At 35.3% G+C, this 18920-nt stretch overlaps 2 protein-coding genes across 2 annotated transcripts in view; one reads left to right on the top strand and one right to left on the bottom strand.

The window, feature by feature from the left end:
- IQGAP2 (IQ motif containing GTPase activating protein 2) overlaps positions 1–18920 on the top strand; it is a 350559-nt gene that overhangs the window by 269900 nt on the left and 61739 nt on the right. Inside the window, exons 14-17 of the mRNA XM_043975838.1 lie at positions 1186–1273; positions 10141–10308; positions 11984–12126; positions 14360–14530. Of these exons, the coding sequence (XP_043831773.1) occupies positions 1186–1273; positions 10141–10308; positions 11984–12126; positions 14360–14530 (570 nt within the window). The remainder of the gene's footprint in view (positions 1–1185; positions 1274–10140; positions 10309–11983; positions 12127–14359; positions 14531–18920) is intronic.
- The window catches only part of F2RL2 (coagulation factor II thrombin receptor like 2), a 58735-nt gene that overhangs the window by 19404 nt on the left and 20411 nt on the right, over positions 1–18920 (bottom strand). The gene's annotated exons all lie outside the window — the stretch shown is intronic.

The raw sequence follows: 18920 nt of genomic DNA, 5'->3' as shown, positions 1-18920 counted from the left end.
TTTCTTAAATTATTTCCCACTCGTTTGTTCATTCAACAAACATTATTAAGTGTCTACCATTTTTAAGACACTGCTCTTGGAAGTAGGGATATAAAGACATAAAGATCCTGTTTCCTCCTTCTCCTCCCAGCCTACCACATTCTTTTGAAGTGGGTGAGGAAGAAATTAAGAGTCAGAAAGATCACAAAATAGCTTAAGAAATGAGGAAAGGATTTTTAAAGGTCATCTAATTCAATTCCCTCATATTTAACAGATATGGAAAACCAGAGAGGCTAGGTCAACTTGCCCAGTATAACTTAGGAAATGGCAGAATGAATCAGAACCCATGTCCTCTCATAACAAACCCATTGTCTTTTCATTTTACTGTGCTTGTGAAGTAGCTTGTCCAATAACAAGATAGCATTGGGGTTGGGGGATGAAGGAGGTAGGAGTGCTGAATGAGTACAGAGTTAAATATGAGTGATTAGCCTTCTCTGATGTTAGTTCATGGGGTTTTTATCTCATTAGAGTTCTTGGTATCTTAAACTGGGGTGATAGCTGAAATTTTATTTCTTGTACATAATTTCTATTTTGGCGAGGTCCAGAAGATTAGAAAAAATGTGTAATCCTCCATCTTGTTGATCATATCACTCCTTTGTAGGTTCATCTTCAGTTACTAGTATTCACTTCAAACTTGAAGTCCATTGGTGGTTTGATGGTTTTGGTTTTTGGTTTTTGGTTTGGTTGGTTTTTTGCAGGGCAGTGAGGGTTAAGTGACTTGCACAGAGTCACACAGCTAGTAAGTGTCAAGTATCTGAGCCCAGATTTTTTAATTCAGGTCCTCCTGAATCCAGGGTCATTGCTTTATCCACTGAGGCACCTAGCTGTCCCTGGTTTGGTGTTTTTCTAGAAAATGGAGGTTTCACTGGCTTTCCTAGAGACTGGCTTTCCTAGAAGCTATCTACGATCCTCTATAAATGCCACTTTGTAAAATTTTTCTGTTTATTGCCCCAGCTAGTCAACTATCAATTTTTCCATAAAGTTGTATAGCATAGCTACTCTCTTATAATTGGTAAGTATTTGCTAACCCAGAAGGCTGCAAAGTACAACTAGTACAATAAATTATTTGACTGCTGAGAAAGCAGTTACTCATTCTCTATAACATCACTCATTTGTCTTTTCTTTCTGTTAATTATTTTTGTCCAGATCACTGATCATCCTCCACTTCTTTTGAGGGATGAAATACAGGCAGCAGTAGACTATGCCAACCTGGATGTGATCAAAGTAAACAAAGGTAAGTATCCCCCTATTTGGTTTGATATAGGCCTGCCTTATTTTTATGTGTGCCTTCTATTATTTATGTTCTCTATTTCTGGACAGGTCTGTCTGAATTAGATTTCACCTCATTTCTATCCACAGTTTTGTTTTATTATTTTAAATAATTCAGGACTGTACCCAGAAAAATTCAGAATACTGATTTTTTTATTTCTATTTGAAATTAATTTCCATGTTTTCTTTCTTTCTCTCCTTCCTTCCCCTTCTCTCCCTCCCTCCCTCCATCCCTCTTTTTTCCTCCCTTTCCTCCTTGTCTCCCTTCTTTCCTTCTAATCATCCATCCTTCCATATTTCTTCTATATCCAGTTCTAGAAAATTTTTCTTTTGTACTTATCACACTTCTTCCCTGTAAATCTTCCTCCTTCCTACTATCTCCTATGACAAAAAGAATAGAAAACATTTGCTTTCAATTGTATTATGTAAGGAATTGTGTGATGACATTAAAACAAAACAAAACAAAAAACCCAACCTGTCATTTCACTTGTATAAGTGAAAATAAACCTTCTAACACCTCATTAACTTACCCTAGGTGGTATAATTAGGGATCTATTCCATTTTATCAAATCATACTCTGAAGTGGCTTAATTTTAAATCCCAGATGTGTTTTTAAACTTTAGAGGAACTTTAAAAAATATCAAGCATGCATGGTATACATCTGTTTCTTATTTCCTTAGACTGGAACAAATATGTATGTTTCTCTATCCTGAACTTTTCCCACTCTTGGTGGAAATATTAATGTCTTCCTTTTCTGCAGTCCTAGATGAAAACAGAAATAAACCATTAGGATTATGAGATAACGTATGGGAAATTTTATAATATATGTGGAAAATGAAGCTCTCATAAATTTCTAAACTGCTTAGAAAGTGTAAAAACAAGTTACAGTGAAGGCACAAAAAAGAAGCTGAAGTAGTCAAGATTTTATTTTTCAGAGCAAACTCACTTTAAAATGTTGTTTTGTTCTTTTATTTCAACTTCCATTTATATCTGGTATACAAATGCTAATAGTTTTCAGTCTTGCAATGAGGCTTCTCATTCCTTAAACTATTAAGGAAACTATGGGTACAGAATGCTGCATATAAAGTCTGACTACACTTTGGGGTGATTTTCCTTTACTCTTTTTCTTTGTTAAAAGGGAGGTGACCGGGGCAGCTAGGTGGCACAGTGGATAGAGCACTGGCCCTGGAGTCAGGAGTACCTGGGTTCAAATCCGGCCTCAGACACTTAACACTTACTAGCTGTGTGATCCTGGGCAAGTCACTTAACCCCAATTGCCTCACTAAAAAAAACAACAAAAAAAAAGGGAGGTGACCATTGTTAGAAGGGGAGGGATTACATATCTGGATACTATTATAAAAAAAAATCAACATTTATCATTGAAGATTGAATAGGTTAATAATTTTTTCTTGAAAGATATATTTGTAAAAGTTTTGCATTGTTAGGGGCAGCTAGGTGGCGCAGTGGATAGAGCACTGGCCCTGGAGTCAGGAGTACCTGAGTTCAAATCCAGCCTCAGACACTTAACACACACTTACTAGCTGTGTGACCCTGGGCAGGTCACTTAACCCCAATTGCCTCACTAAAAAAAAAAAAAAAAAAATTAAAAAAAAAAGTTTTGCATTGTTTTTGAATCATATTCTTGAATTATGTTGTTCAGAGTATAATTTTTTAAAACAAAACCATCCATATCCAACCTCTGTAGATTAGAATTTCTGTTGGTTTTTATTTTTTTTAGCAGCCCAGAATTTAGTCATATTTTTTTAAAAACCATTCTTTGTATCAAGATTTAAAACAGATTCTGATCATGTGGTTCAAGCAAAAACTCACAGATAATCTGAGGGAGGATATAATCTTGGCCCGTATATTTCTACCACAGGCCACATTTTTTTTGTTTGTTTATTTGTTTTTGCAGGCAGTGGGGGTTAAGGGACTTGCCCAGGGTTACACAGCTAGTAAGTGTCAAGTATTTGAGGCCAGATTTGAACTCAGGTCCTCCTGAATCCAGGGCCAATGCTCTATCCACTACACCACCTAGCTGCCCCCTGAGGTCACATTTTTTAAAGGGCAAATAATGTAGAGCCCCAGTTTCCTCTTTCTAAATTTAGGATTCTTTTCACTGAAAAATCAAGTTCTCCATTGTAGCAGATTTATTTTTGTATTTGATTTAGAATTATAGTTATTATATTTATTTTATATAATAAATTATATTTATTTTATACAAGTAAAGTCAGATCAAAATATTTGTAGAAGTATTAATCGTTCATGGGTGGGCCAAGCCAATATAATAGTAATAATAACAATTCTACCTAAACTCATTTACTTAATCAATACCATCCCAATTAAATTACCAAAAAATTATTTTATTTGTGAGATTTAAAATTGGATATAAGATCATTAAACTTCCCCTTTAACTTTTTCCCTTATATATCTCCCAGACCAGTAAGAAAAGAAGCCTCTGAGCTTTAATCAGAGAGGGATTAGCTTTTATTGTTTGGGAATTAATTAGCCAACAAACAGGTGATACTGATTAGGGAAATAGGAAAGTAGAAATACAAATGAGGGGCAGCTAGGTGGCACAGTGGATAGAGCACCAGCCCTGGATTCAGGAAGACCTGAGTTCAAATCTGACCTCAGACACTTAACACTTACTAGCTGTGTGACCCTGGGAAAGTCACTTAACCCCAATTGCCCCACAAAATAAATAAATTAAAAAAAAAAAAGAAATGCAAATGAATAGTCTTAGATCTAAGCTTAGTCTATATTCTTTTATAAAACTCACTGAATCCCAAAACTGCCTCTCAGGCTGAGAACCAGAATCAAACGCGTGCCACCACCAAGAACCAGAGCCAATCACCAGAACGCACCCATCAAACCCGGGCCAGAGTGTGTGAGCCAAGAGAGAGAGAGAGAGAGAGAACTTCCGTTCTCCACTCAGTTTTTTTAAGCTGGTGCCCCAGAAGTCTCGTGTGCTTGGCCACGCACTCCTGGGCAGCAGCAGGTGCATGGCTGTTCATCACAGTCTCCTCCCCGAAAGGGCGGTCCTTCAGAAACTGGCGGTCCTTCAAAAACCGTTTCAGTAGTATGCGTTCAACTCTTAAATTTCAGTTAAAACTTTCATTTTTTACCACATATTAAGCTGGAAAAAAATAATTTAAAAATTCATTTGTAATAACAAAAGGGCAATAATACCAAAGGAATTAATGAAAAATGTAAAGGAAGGGGGTCTAGCAGCAGCATATCTTAAATTGTATTATAAGGCAGTAATTATCAAAGCTAGTACTATCCAAGGAATAGAATGATGGATCAGTGGAACAGAGACAGACACAGCAATAAATGATTATAGTAACCTTGTACCAATAAACATACATATCTAAGCTTTGGGGAGAAGAACTCACTATGTGGTAAAAAATTTCTGGGAAAATTGCAAAACAATTTGGCAGAAACTAGATATAGATCACTATCTTACACTATTTATCAAGATAAAGTCAAAATGAATACATGACCTAGACAGAAAGGGAGAGACCACAAGTAAGTTAGAAGAACATGGAACATATTACCTATCAAATTTATGAATAAATGAGAGATAAAGACCATGATAGATAAAACAAATAATTTTGGTTGCATTAAATTTTTTAAAAGCTTTTGTATAAATAAAACCAATGTAATGAAGATTACAAGGAAAGTAGAAAATTGAACGGGGCCAGGGTTGGATTTTTTAGCCAGTTTCTCAGATAAAGGCCTCATATCTCAAATATATAGAAAACTGAGTCAAATTTACAAAAATAAAGCATTCTCCAATTGAGTCAATGGTCAAAGGATATGAACAGGCAGTTTTTGGAAAAAGAAATTAAAGCTATCAATAGTCATATAAAAATGCTCTAAATCATTATTGATTAGAGAAATGCAAATTAAAACAACTTTGAGGTACCATTTCACACCTATCAGATTGGCTAAAATGATAAAAGAGGAAAATGACAAATGTTGGAGGGGATGTGGAAAAACTGGGATATTAATTCACTGTTGGTGGAACTGTGAACAGATCCAACCATTTTGGAAAACAATCTGGAATTATGCCAAAAGAGTTATAAAACTTGTGTATACCCTTTGTCCCAGCAATACCACAATTAGGTCTCTTTCCCAAGATTATTAGGGAAAAAGGAAAAGGAACTATGTCTTCTAAAATACTTAGAATAGGAACTCTCTTTGTAGTGACCAAGAACTTGAAATTGAGGAAATGCCCATCAAATGGGAAATTACTGAATAAGTTGTAGTATATGGAATACTGCTGTGTTGTAAAAAATGACAAATAGGTTGATTTTTGGAAAAACATGGAAAGACTTGCATGAAATAATGAAGATTGAAAAGAGCAAAACCAAGAGAATGTTGTATACAGTAGCAGCAATATTTTTCAAATAATAACTCTGAATGTCTAAGTTATTCTGTGTAATATGAATATTCAATTAAACTACAAGGTACTTTTCAAGCCAAATACTATCCACACATAGAGAAAGAGCTGATATATGGAAGTGTGTATTGTCTATTTCCACATATATATCAAATCATGGCCTTTTCAAGTGTGGGGTTGGAAGGAATACAATTTGGAACTCAATTTATAACAATTTTATAAACTAATAATAATAATAAATGAAAAAAGGCAAATCAAGTAGAGCCTCAGTTTAAAGTAGAGCCTCAGTTTCTTCTTTCTAAGTATAGGGTTCTTTTCACTGAGAAATTAAGTTCTTCATCGTAGCAGGTTTTTTTCTATATTTGATTTAGAATTATTGTGCCCTGTTCCATTTGACTGTAGGATATTCTAATATATCAGACTCAAATGTATCCAAATATTTTTCAATTAGAATCTCAGATTCTAACTCACCTTTCTAACATATAGATAAGAAGTAACTTTATAATAAAATACATTATATAAAGAGTGGTATATGTGACCTGAGGGGCTCCCATGCTCACAATATGCTATATCCTGTGTTTTCCTCTGTATTCCATGTAGCATTAAATGCTTATCATTCTCTCTATAACCTTGAGATTTGGGGAGAAGTGGTCCCATATAGTTGAAATACTCTAATAACTACACCTAGAGGTAGTGTAACTTTGGAAGACCTAGCTTCAAGTCCCATCTCTGATACACATTGATTGTTAACTATTTCCTATTTATTCTGTGTATATTAGCTTACTTTGTATTTATTTGTTTTCAGTTGTCTCCCCCATTAGACTGTAAGGTCTTTAAAGGTAGGGACTGTCTCTTGCCATTTTTTTAATCCCCAGCACATAGAACAGTACCTGGCACATAATAGGTGCTAAATAAATGTTCATTGATTGATTGATTATATGACACACACACACACACACACACACACACCCCGAAAATTCACTTAATCTCTCAGTGCTCTTGAACTAAAGTTAGGGAAAATTTCACAATTTACCTTGGTAGAGTAAGTCTTCTCGTCTGAAATTTATACTAATGAAATCACAAGTCTAGTCCTTGTATCTAATAACTCCAGTATTGTAAAGGTCACTTTTGTAGCAACCTCAGCTATCCATTAGATAGAAAGAACTAAGAAGGAAGCCAAAAAGGCCTCTAAAAACCAGAGGATATTTCCTCAATTCCAGTACTTATTACCTATGTCAGCTGGGCAGATCACTTTGCATTTTGTAAAATGAGAAATTGAACTAGATAATCTCTAAATCTTACAACTTAATACTATGATCATATACTTGACTCACAAATGAACTTCCCAAGGCCTTGGTCTGAGTCTTGTTGCTTTTGTTTTGATGATGGTCATGGTACATTTTAGGAAAGACATTGTTGAACTAAAACATATCTAGAGAATGGGGACCAGGGGAGTGAAGACCTTCAAGACAGGGCCATTCTTGGAATTGTTCAATGAGGTAGAGATATTTATCCTGGAGAGAATACTGAGGAAGGACAGGATAAGTGCCTTTAAATACTTAAAGCTCTGTCTAGAGACAGAGTCAATGTCAGCAGCAAGAAGTAACAGCTGGCAATGAGAGAAGGAACTGGTCTTTGAAAAACAAATATAATATAAAAATCATAGCAGTCAAGGATCCATTTAGTGTAGAGGAAATAAAACACTCCCTGAGGTCATTGTTGTATTATAGATTCTTGCCTTGATTTTGCCTGGATTCTGCCTTCTCTTCTGCTCATTTCCCTTCTGGGAATCTCTGACTTGTGGCATTTCTTTCTTCATTGGTGGTTCCATCCATGGTACCATTCCTTTAGGAAGGATGCTTCACCTCTGTCTTGTCTCAATTCAAAGGCCTCATGTTAGAAGGTGGTATTTGTGGAGCAGCTAGGTGGCACAGTGGATAAAGCACCAGCCCTGGATTCAGGAGGACCTGAGTTCAAATGTGACCTCAGACACTTGACACTTACTAGCTGTGTGACCCTGGACAAGTCACTTAACCCTCATTCCCCACCTTCCCCCGCCAAAAAAAAAAAAGAAGGTAGTATTTGAATTGAGCTTTAAGGAAACTAAGGATTTTAAGAAACAATGTCAGAGAAGGAGTATATTCCAGAAAGAATTGAATATGGAAAATGGTTAATGTTCCAAGTTTGGAAGCAGAATTTCTAGGTTGGTGACCCAACCCACATGTGTTTTCAACCCCAGCTGTGTTTTTGTGTATGTGTGTATGCACATATTTTACTTATAGGTATAAGTATATATTTGTGTATATATGTTTTTGTATCTCCCCTCTTGCATAAGTAAAGATCCCAAATGACTAAGAAAATTAAAATAATGCTTTCTTTCATGGCATCTCCAATGAAAAAATAAGATGACTTTTTAAGATGTATCTTTTAAACAGAAGAACAACCCATGGAAATCAGTATGTTTCTAGGAAGGTAATGATAACACCAATGTTTTGTACTTGACCTGTTTCTTGGCTGATCATTGGTATCATTACTTGTAATTATTTTTTTTTAATTTTTTTTGTTTAAAAAGGAGTAAGCTTGTATTTTCTGGAAAATTGGCATCACACAGAAAAACTTATGCCTCAATAATTCTGAGTAAATGAAGCATTGCTACATATAAGAAATCATAGTGCCACAATTTTTTTTTTTTTTTAGTGAGGCAATTGGGGTTAAGTGACTTGCCCAGGGTCACACAGCTAGTAAGTGTTAAGTGTCTGAGGCTGGATTTGAACTCAGGTACTCCTGACTCCAGAGCCGGTGCTCTATCCACTCTCCCACAATTTTTAAAATCCTATTTTAGGAGGAAAACAGTTTACATCATAAATAAAAGGGCAGGCCTTAAAGTCAGGAAGACGTGGGTTTAAATCCTGCCTTTAGCAGTACTAGTTGGGTCATATAGACGTCATTTCATCCCTTGGTGTCTGTTAGAGTAGATATTTTGAATTCATCAATGGAGGGATTTTTCACCCTTGGATTTACCCACAGTGATGAAATTGCAGTTCTAAGCCAAAAAAACAAAAAGTTTTAAAAGTTTTCTCTGGGTTTGAATATGGCTATCTGATCCGGTGCCCATATTGAAACCAATTTTTTACCATTTCTATTTCTTCTTATGATTTTTTCTCTCAGACTATTAACATCTCTTCTTGTCTATAACCTCCTTTAGTTCCTTTCTTTGCTTCCTAAAAGCCCATCTTCACCAAGTTTTCACCGAGAAGAGAGTATGTTTTTCTTCCTTTGTCCACCTTAGTGTTAAGAACCAATCTAAACAAAAAGCCATGAATACTCTTTCCCATTTTTAGTTAGAAGCTTATTTCTTGCCATTTCCACATTGTGTTCTACTAGACACGTCCCTATAGAGTGGGTGACCTTCTCTATGTTTCTCTGCTTTGACGTCTTCTAGGTTATTGACTTAGAGATTTTGTGTGAGTTATTTGACTCAAAATATTTTAGTTCCTGTTGAAATAGTACTGTTTTACTCATTGACATATTTAAAATGAATACCAACTATGTATTTTTTCATATGTTTTTTTTCCTTAACTTATAAAATTGGCAATTCTTTTGTTATCCTCACTTTGGGTTTTATGTTTCAGAATATTGTGCCCTCAATATGATGAAACGCACAAATTTGAAATGAACTAAAATGTCTCATAGGGCAAAACTAGTTCCCAAGCCAGCTGTTTAACAATGTTCATATGAACAAATTGATTCCTGCCTAAAATTTCTGGTAGAATGTTGGCCTAGATGATAAGCATACCACAATGTCCACGTGTGATATGCTTATTATATGGTGCAGGGACATCTCAGACCTTGAATTGTGTAAATAGAGAATATTCGTGACATGATTAAAGTACATTTTAAGGCATTATTTTGCTTTCTAGGGTGGCCTCTGAATGTCACCAAGAAATAGTGTTAACTTTTTGATTAAAAATCCAATATTTCTTACAGTCTAACAATATCTAGTTTGTCTGGCACCTAGATTAGAGGGTAAGATTGATGGCCTACTTCTGTAGTCCAAGAATTTTGTAGAATGTTCTCTTTAATAAGGCTTCTTAAACTTTTTATGTTCATGATCTCTTTTCTCCTGAGAAATTTTTTATGCAACCCATGGCATATAGGTATATAAATCAAACATTTATTGCCAAAATTTTTGTGACCCCCCACATTCAGTTATGTGACCCCATATGGGGTTGTAACTCACAGTTTAAGAAGCTTTACTCTATCACCAAAGACCAAGTTTGTTGTCTGTTACTAAAGAATTTACTAAGTTAATCTTATTACTAAGGGGTTGACTTTTATCCTTACTTATCTTTACATATTCTTGTGTACTATCTTGTATGAAGAACAAATATCCATCAATTGGAATGATTTTTTTTGTCATTCAGGATTTATTACAGTATCTAAAATTAATCAATATTTGGAGAATGAAGATGCTGAAAATTTCTTGGAAGAGCTAGAATCTTCCTTTTCAGAAGCAAGAAAAATAATCCCCCTGCATGCTAAGAATTACTATCAAGTCCTTTTGAATGCCAAGAAGCAAAAGTCATACGGAGGTAAACTCAATATTCCTTAAGAAGCAAAGATAAATTGCCTGATGTGTTCTTTGAGTTATTCTTCTTGTAACAAGAAAGATTTCAACACTGATAATAATAACTTGACTTCTGTATAGGCTTTAAGTAAAGTTTGTAGATCATACTGCATACAGTGCCTTACTTGAACCTAATAACAAACCTATAACATGCATTGTTATCTATAAAAATGACCATTTGGTAGTGGAGCCAAAAGAATTTCAGAAAGGTTCATGAACTGTTTGAAAATGTATATTTTGACAGCTGCTTTTCAATATAATTGGTTTCCTTTGTAATACTATGTACTTTATTTCATGCACTGAAATACATTATTCAAAGAAGAGGTCCATAGACTTTACCAGATGCCAAAGAACTTGCATCTAATAGTAATAATTGGTAACATAAATATATACTAATATATTTATAGATAGTAAATATAGATTTTGTGAATGAATATATTTATATATTATATTAATTATGTATGAATATGTAATATATTATAATTGTATGTAATATAATCTGTAGTGTATATATTATATTTTATACACTATAGATTATAATAAGTCTATATAACATTTATAGTAATATAAGTATATTTATAGTAATGAGAATAAGAATTTGCTTAAAGCTTTGAGGTTTGTAAAGCACTTTACTCACTTTATTTCATTTGTTTTTCACAGTAACAATACAAGGCAGATGTTCTCACTATTCCCATTTTACAGATAAGGAAACTGATGCTCAGAATGATTAAGTGGTTTGCCTAGGGTCACACAACTAGTAAGTTTCTGAGGCAGAATTTGAACTCAGGTCTTCCTGACTCTGAGTGCAACACTCCATCTACTGTACCATTCAGCTTCCTCGATAAATGTCAGGCTAACATTAGGAGTAGCCACAGAACAGAGTGAGATTGATAGTCCAGTATATTCCCTATGCCTCCTTTGTTACTTCTACTTCTGATGATAAAATTTCTTGGAAGGGGAAGGGAAGAGATGATTGTTATAGTAACAAATCTTTATAAATATGTCAGGTTTTAGGAAAAATTCCTCCAACCCTATGCATTTTCAGACTACTTTGCTTGCAGTTATAAACTTACTTCCAGCCTTCCCTTAATGATCTTTACTTGACACATGTAGCAGCCTTTCCTTCCTAAGTATGGCTTTCTTCCCTGAAAGGGCAGGAAATATCTTTTGTGGTATAGGAAAAGTGAATGTCTTTCTTCTCTTCCATCTACCACCTAGTCATATATTAGATTCCATTTGAATGCTAAAGAAACCCACAAAGTTAAAAAATATATAAACCATAAAGTACAGTTTAAGTATTTCTTGATCTGCAATGATGCTTCCTTTCACTTCAAGGATCTATTTCTAGCAACTATGACTAGACCACTTTCAATGTTTCTGGTTAACTGCTTTCTTCATATTTCATATATTGAAAAGAGAATGGATAGAGCACTGGCCCTGGAAGTCAGGAGCACCAGAGTTCAAATCCAGCCTCAAACACTTGACACTTATAAGCTGTATGACCCTGGACAAGTCATTTAACCCCGATTGCCTGAAAGAAAGAAAAAGAAAGAAGAAAGAAAGAAAGAAATGAGGATTACACTGTCATTAATGTCTTCTGTCTTCATCTTCAATGTAATGTATGATATTTTTGCATTTAGTGACTATGGAAGGCTCATGGATCAAACTCACATTGCGTGAAATTTATAACTTCTATTGCAACACAGAAACAGGAGTGGGTACCTGGATTTATCCTGAAAATTACTCAGAGAAATCATCTTGGCTGTCAGATCGTGAAATTAAGGTATGGTACCCACTTTATTTTCAGTCTGTAAAGGGACTTAACATAGAAGTCAATAAGGGAGAGTCCTTGTGTTTCTTTTTGTCTTTTGAAGAGGAAAGGTTTCTTTGAGATAAGAGAAGCTAACAATGACCTATGTATTTGATGAATGGCTGTGGAGAGATATTATCCTATTATAAGTGAACATGCAGACTTATGTGGCCTTTCTGTACAATCTTGACCTCTTAGTACCATATCCATTTTTCTCATTTTCATTCACATTCTGTGACAAACTGTTGGGCTTGAGGAGTTTGTGTTTTAAAACTAGGTTCCCCTATCACCCAGGCTAAAAATACAGGAGCTACTTACAAGTCCTATCCCACTCTAGTAGAGATACTGGAGCTTTAATGCGCACTGTCTCCAATCTTTGCTAGTTCACCCTGCAATGCCCCCGCTCCCCTCCAAAAATGTCTAATTTAGTGCGGATACCTAATAGACTTAGCCTGATTCCAGTCAGAACTTCCAAGTTCAAAGATCCACCAACTTCATCCTTCCTGGTCAGATTACAGGCATGTGCCACCTGTCCATAACAAACTGAGAAGCATTTCCCTATGTCTCAATTGAAAGGACAGTCTTTCAAAGAAAGGCCTAGGACAGATATTGCTTACTCCATGAAGCCTCCCTTGCTTTACTTTTCTATCCCCTCCCCCAACTCATCTGAAAGTGTTCTCTTCTAAGCTGTTTGTATTCGTTCTTCCAATTTATCTCCCCGTCTCAACTATTTGAAATATGGCTTACAATCATATCACTCTCCAGAGTTCTCAGTGATGTCTTAATTTCTTGGTCTGATTTCCTGTACTCAATCCTTATTCTTTCTGCAGCATTTAATACTGTTAGGCTATCTTGAAATCCTAACAGTGTTAAATGCCGTAGAGGAACAACAGCAAAAACAATGTTAACTACCTGTATATGTTTTTTTCTTTGGATTTTCATGATACTGCTTTACCTTCATTTTTATCCACCCCTTTTTAGTTTCCTTGGATGGATTATCATCCATATTGTGCCCCATAACTTTAATATAGTACCCAAGGCTCTGTCCTAGGTCCTTTTCATTTCTCTAACTACACCCTCTTACTTGGTGACCACATTAGCTCCCATTGTTTTAATTATCATCTCTAACCAAATGACTCCCAGATAGCTCCCTCCCTCCCTTCTTCTTCTTTTCCTCCTTCCTTCCTTCCTTCCTTTTACTTGCTTGCTAATTTTCTCTTTCCTTTTTTCTTTCTTGCTTTCTCACTTGCTTGCTTGCTTTCTGTCTTTCTCTCTTTTCTTTCCTTCCTTCCTTTCATAATCAACCTGTCCAAAACAGAATTTCCTATTTTCTTTTAAACCTCCCAGCCTTGTAATCATCTGTGACTCCTCACTGTCCTTTACCTCTCAAAACCAATAATTTGGGAGGTCTTTCCCGTCATAAGAGCTTTCATACCCATTCACTCACATGGCTACCACCTTATATTATGCCCTTATCACCTGTTTCCTGGACTATTGTAATAGGCTTCTGATTATTCAAATCTCCCTTCTTCAGTCCATCTCCAGACAGCAGCCGAGGTGATATTCCTAAAACATAAGTCTGTGTCATTCCCCTCCTCAGTAAATTCCAGTGGCTTTCTGTTACCCCTAGGATTAAATGCAGACTACATTGAGAGACATTTCATATGGCTTTTTAAAAAGAAATATTATGTAATTTCCAAATGACAATTTTCAAAATTGTCTTGCTGGTGCATGTGTCCTTCTGAACTTCTTTCTGTTCTTTCTTTTTATGACTGACTTTGAACAATAACTAAAATACTTTAGAAAAAAGACCTTTAGTGGAGGACATTTCTACCAAGTATAAATGGCCAATAAAGAACCAAAACTTTTCCATGAAAGATAGCTAAGGTGAAAGTAATGGAAAAAATAAGATGAAAGAAGAAATGTGAAAGAAAAAAATGTTAGGTGTGTCCTCAAGTATAAAGCAAAGAATAAGAAATTATAATAATCAAAGAATCTTACATTGCTAGCAAGTGCCTCAAGACGAAGCCCATTCAGAAAAATGCCTGTCTTTACATTTCTAAAGGGGTGGCAGGAAACATTCAAAGGAGATTCTGTATTCCTCCTGAAGATAACGAAAGAAGGACAATGATTGGGGTAGTAGTTATGAAATACCCATTTTATTTAAACTTTTATTATGTACCACCATGTAAAAATGTCTCCCTAGGATATCATGGATAAAATGACAGAAGACTACCTTTATGAGCAAATGTGGTCTATCAGTGAAGAGATGATGGATAATCTTGAGGAGACACCTTTAATGGTCCGTGTTAAAAAAGAATTTGAAGAAAGAAAAGCTTTCCTATATGAACATGAGCCTGATGTGGTCAAAATACAGGTGAGTTAACTGCAAAAAATTGTCATTGGTATTGGGTAATGTGTTCCTTGTGGTGAACAAACTTTTTAGACAAAATAATAACTTTTTAAAAATTAATAATAAGGAAGAAGTACTTTGTGAGGTTTGTGTATTTAGATCTTCCCAACCTTCAGCAGATAGAGGTATCTGCTAATGTCCATTTGTGTTTTGGACATCCAGTTTGCCAATGGGTAAGAGGATATTATATATTCTTTGACCTTTGATAAGGGGGAAAATAAGTCAAACAGAATTACAAGCTTTCATTTCAGGATAAAAATTTTAGGGATGTTATTTCACCATTCCCAAGGTTCACAGCCTGGTACAGTATGATGATACAGTACTATATTTGGAGTCAGAAGACCTAGGTTCCAATTCTGGCCCTCCTATTTATTAACCTATAGGACTTTGAGCAACTTTTTTTTTGGGGGGGTGGGCAGGGCAATGAGGGTTAAGTGACTTGTCCAGGGTCAAACAGGTTGTAAGTGTCAAGTGTCTGAGGCCGGATTTGAACTCGGGTCCTCCAGAAGCCAGGGCCGGTGCTTTATCCACTGTGCCACCTAGCTGCCCCTTGAGCAATTTATTTAGCCAGTGGCTCTCAGTTTCATAATCTGTGAAAATAGCAAGGGGAAGGAGTAGGCAGTTAAGACCAACATCTCTAGTGCCTTTTAGGTCTCATTCTATGGTTCTAGAATCCAAAAATATCTACTTGAATCTGAAATGGATTTCAGGTTTCCATCCCCAGCCTTATAGTGACTACTTCTTGCCTATCAAAAGGATAGTGTTTTTCTGTAGCTTAGATATGTTCTGATTTAAGCAAATTGCTGAAATTGGCATCACTGAAACTTGATAATATAATTCTATAATCTAGTTATGGCTCATCCTTTTGCTATTTAAAGAGATTCATACATTCTTCATTTACTTCTAGGGATGTTAGCAATACAGAAATGAATTATTTAAATTCAGTCCTTCTTGGCTAAAAGCTGATGCTAATCTGAAGTCAGTCACCATTTTCTGCAATGTACTTGTGTTGCACTAGGAACATACTCCTTTTGCTTCTTTTCATTAACTATTAAATATCTTATCTTTTGGAAACAAAATTATATAGAGAGATTAGTCAAATATGTCTCTGTTCAGAATGTATCAAACACTTGGGCATTACCCTACAAGGACACACAGAAGACTGAAAGACAACAATAAACCTTTTTTAAAAAAATATATGCTTCAGGGCAGCTAGGTGGCGCAGTGGATAGAGCACGGGCCCTGGAGTCAGAAATACCCGAGTTCAAATCCAGCCTCAGACACTTAACACTTACTAGCTGTGTGACCCTGGGCAAGTCACTTAACCCCAATTGCCTCACTAAAAAAATAAAAGAAAATGAAGGAAAAAAAAAAGAAAAAGAAAAAATAAAGGACGAATTATATAATTGGTGAAAAGTTTAATGTTTGTGGCTAGATCAAGTCAATCTAATTGAAGCTGTCAGTACTACCAAAATTAATCCATAAATTTAATGCAATGTCATTCAAAATACTAATTGGACACTTCATAGATTTTTAAAAGTTACATTCTTGTGAAAGAACAAGCTGAAAGAATATCAAAGAAAATTATGAAGATCCCAAATTATACTAATAGATCTCAAATTATAAAATTGTTGTAATATTATAAAATCATATTTATCTAAATTCTCTAGTATTAAAAACTAGAAAAACAGAACAATGGAGCAAAGTACATAACTATGAAATAGATACATGAAGTAGACTGAAGTTCCATAGATTTAAGACCAAAAAAAAAAAAAAACCATTGGGGAAGAAGATCATTATCAACAAAAAAACTGTTTGTTTGTTTGTTTGTTTGTTTGTTTTGCAGGGCAATGGGGGTTAAGTGACTTGCCCAGGGTCACACAGCTAGTAAGTGTCAAGTGTCTGAGGCCAGATTTGAACTCAGGTACTCCTGAATCCAGGGCTGGTGCTTTATCCACTGCGCCACCTAGCCACCCCAAAACTATTGGGTTTTTTTAGAAAAATGGAATTAGCACATTGAAACTCCAAAAGGACCAATGATCTAGATTTAAAAGAAACCATATTTTAAAATTGGAAGATAATGAAGTCTTATACCTGTCACAGGTATGGAGAAGGTCAAATTTCATAGCTAATTAACAAATAGAAGAACTTATAGAATCCTAGATCTAGATCTGAAAGGGATCTCTGATGCCATCTATTCCAATTTTCATTTTAAAGAGGAGAAATCCTAGTAGGGTAAGTAATTTGTCCAGGGTCAAAGAGTTAGATAGTAAATGTCAGAGGCAGGATTATAGGAGGGGGAAAAAGAAATTATTTCTATTAAATAAAAATAAAGTGTTTTTACAACAAAAGCCAAGTTTCACACACGCACCCCCCCCGCCCCCCCCAAAAAAAATCAAGGAAATAAATTAGGGAAATGTGGTGGTGGTGGTGGTGGTGGTGGTTGTAGTAGGAACTCTTTCCAATAAATCTTCCATCCAATACTGATAAGGATTAATATCAACTTAATAAGATCCATAAGTGGTCAAAAGATACAAATCAAGAACTTCTAGGGAAAAGAAACAAACTTTATCAATAGCTACATTCAAAACATTCAAAATTTCTGTTAGGGAAATGCAAATTATAACAACTCAGATACTATTTTACACTCAGTTGAAAAATTGCCATGATGGTAAAGAAAAAGTCAAATTATTTCAAAGCTGGCAGAGCTGTGAATTTATGCAACCTTTTGTGAAAACAATAGAATAATAATTATAATAAGTTCTATATAGCTGTTCTTTCCCTTTGATGCAGGGAACCTAATAGGACTACCTAGTTTAGCTGTATAAAAGTATTCATAAAAATAGTAAGACAATGAGAAACAATTTATTTTCTTTTTGATTAGGGAATGGCTGAACAAATTTGAATACATAAATGTAATGGGATATACTAGGCCATAAAAGGACAAATATGAGCAATACATAAAAATATAGAATGACATGATATAATGCAGAGTGAAGAGACAGAACAAAATTTTTTTTCCCTATAGTCCTAGGTTGTGCATTTTAACATTTGTGTTTGCTTGTAGATATTGAGCATTTTAGGAAAAAAAATAGGAACAAAACCACAAACTTATGAATGGTCTTTCAGCCCCAGCATCTCTCCTGCTGGCTCAGAGAAGTACTTGGTCTTTTTGTGCTATGATTTCCCACTTAGTACACTATCATTTTATTTGAATGACTGAAGTTATGGGCTGATACTGCCATATGTGTTGTGTATTACAAGAGTAGATGGGGGCAGCTAGGTGGCATAGTGGATAGAGCATTGGCCCTGGATTCAGGAGGACCTGAGTTCAAATCCGGATTCAGACACTTAACACTTACTAGCTGTGTGACTCTGGGTAAGTCACTTAACCCCAGTTACCTCACCAAAAAAAAAAAAAAAAAAAAAAGAATAGATGGAGTGACCATCACAGCTGTGTGCATGAGGTTTATGTTTATATGCTTGGCCCTACATGTTAGTACATGCCTACATAGATGAGCACATGCCTTTCTTAAAGCTTTGAATTTCTTTCATTGCCCAACATGATATCGCAGTGGGTTGTTTTCACAGTAATTTAATTTTTTTTTCTGAACGTGATGCACACTAAAAAAGGGATATTTCCATAACAGAGGAGGAAAAGGATGATTACATGTGAAACTACAGTCATTTGTTACATACCACCCTTTTAAAAAGTATACAGTAAATTGAATGTTGCTTTCAAAGATGGTCTGTTTGAACTGCCTTCTGTTTTCTGTTCGTTTTTTAAAAATATTTCAGTAGCCCTCTTTTCTTCCTTTTTTTTGAGGGAAAGGGGCTTCCACTCATACCCCCACCCCCACCCATAAAAAATAAAAAGCACCATTTAAGGAAGGAAGGAAATAACGTTTATTAAGCATTTACTGTGCATCAGATGCTTTACTAAATTCTGGGTACACAAATACAAGCAAAAAGAAAGATGTTCTACTAAGGAGGTTATATTCTAAAACAAAAAGGAAGGCTGGACACCATAGGAAGGTAAAAAAAAGTTTGGGGGAAAGGGCTTTGGGAAATGAAGGTACTGGGCATGTTTGAGGGTTAAAGTCTGTTTTATAAGGTTTCTAGTTCCAAATTGTTCTCCCTCCATCCCTTCCCTCCTCCCTCCCCAAGACAGCAAGCAATCTGATATAAGTTATATATGTACAATCACATTAAACATATTTCTGCATTAGTCATGCTGTGAAAGAAGAATCAGAACAAAAAGGAAAAACCTCAAAAAAACAAACACAAAAAAAATAGAAACAGTATGGTTCAATTTGCATCCTGAGTCCATAGTTCTTTTTTCTGGATGTGGAAA

The sequence above is a fragment of the Dromiciops gliroides genome, chromosome 1 (genome assembly GCF_019393635.1).
Source record: "Dromiciops gliroides isolate mDroGli1 chromosome 1, mDroGli1.pri, whole genome shotgun sequence".
NCBI lineage: Eukaryota > Metazoa > Chordata > Mammalia > Microbiotheria > Microbiotheriidae > Dromiciops > Dromiciops gliroides.
This window is presented reverse-complemented; position numbering and strand designations above follow the sequence as displayed.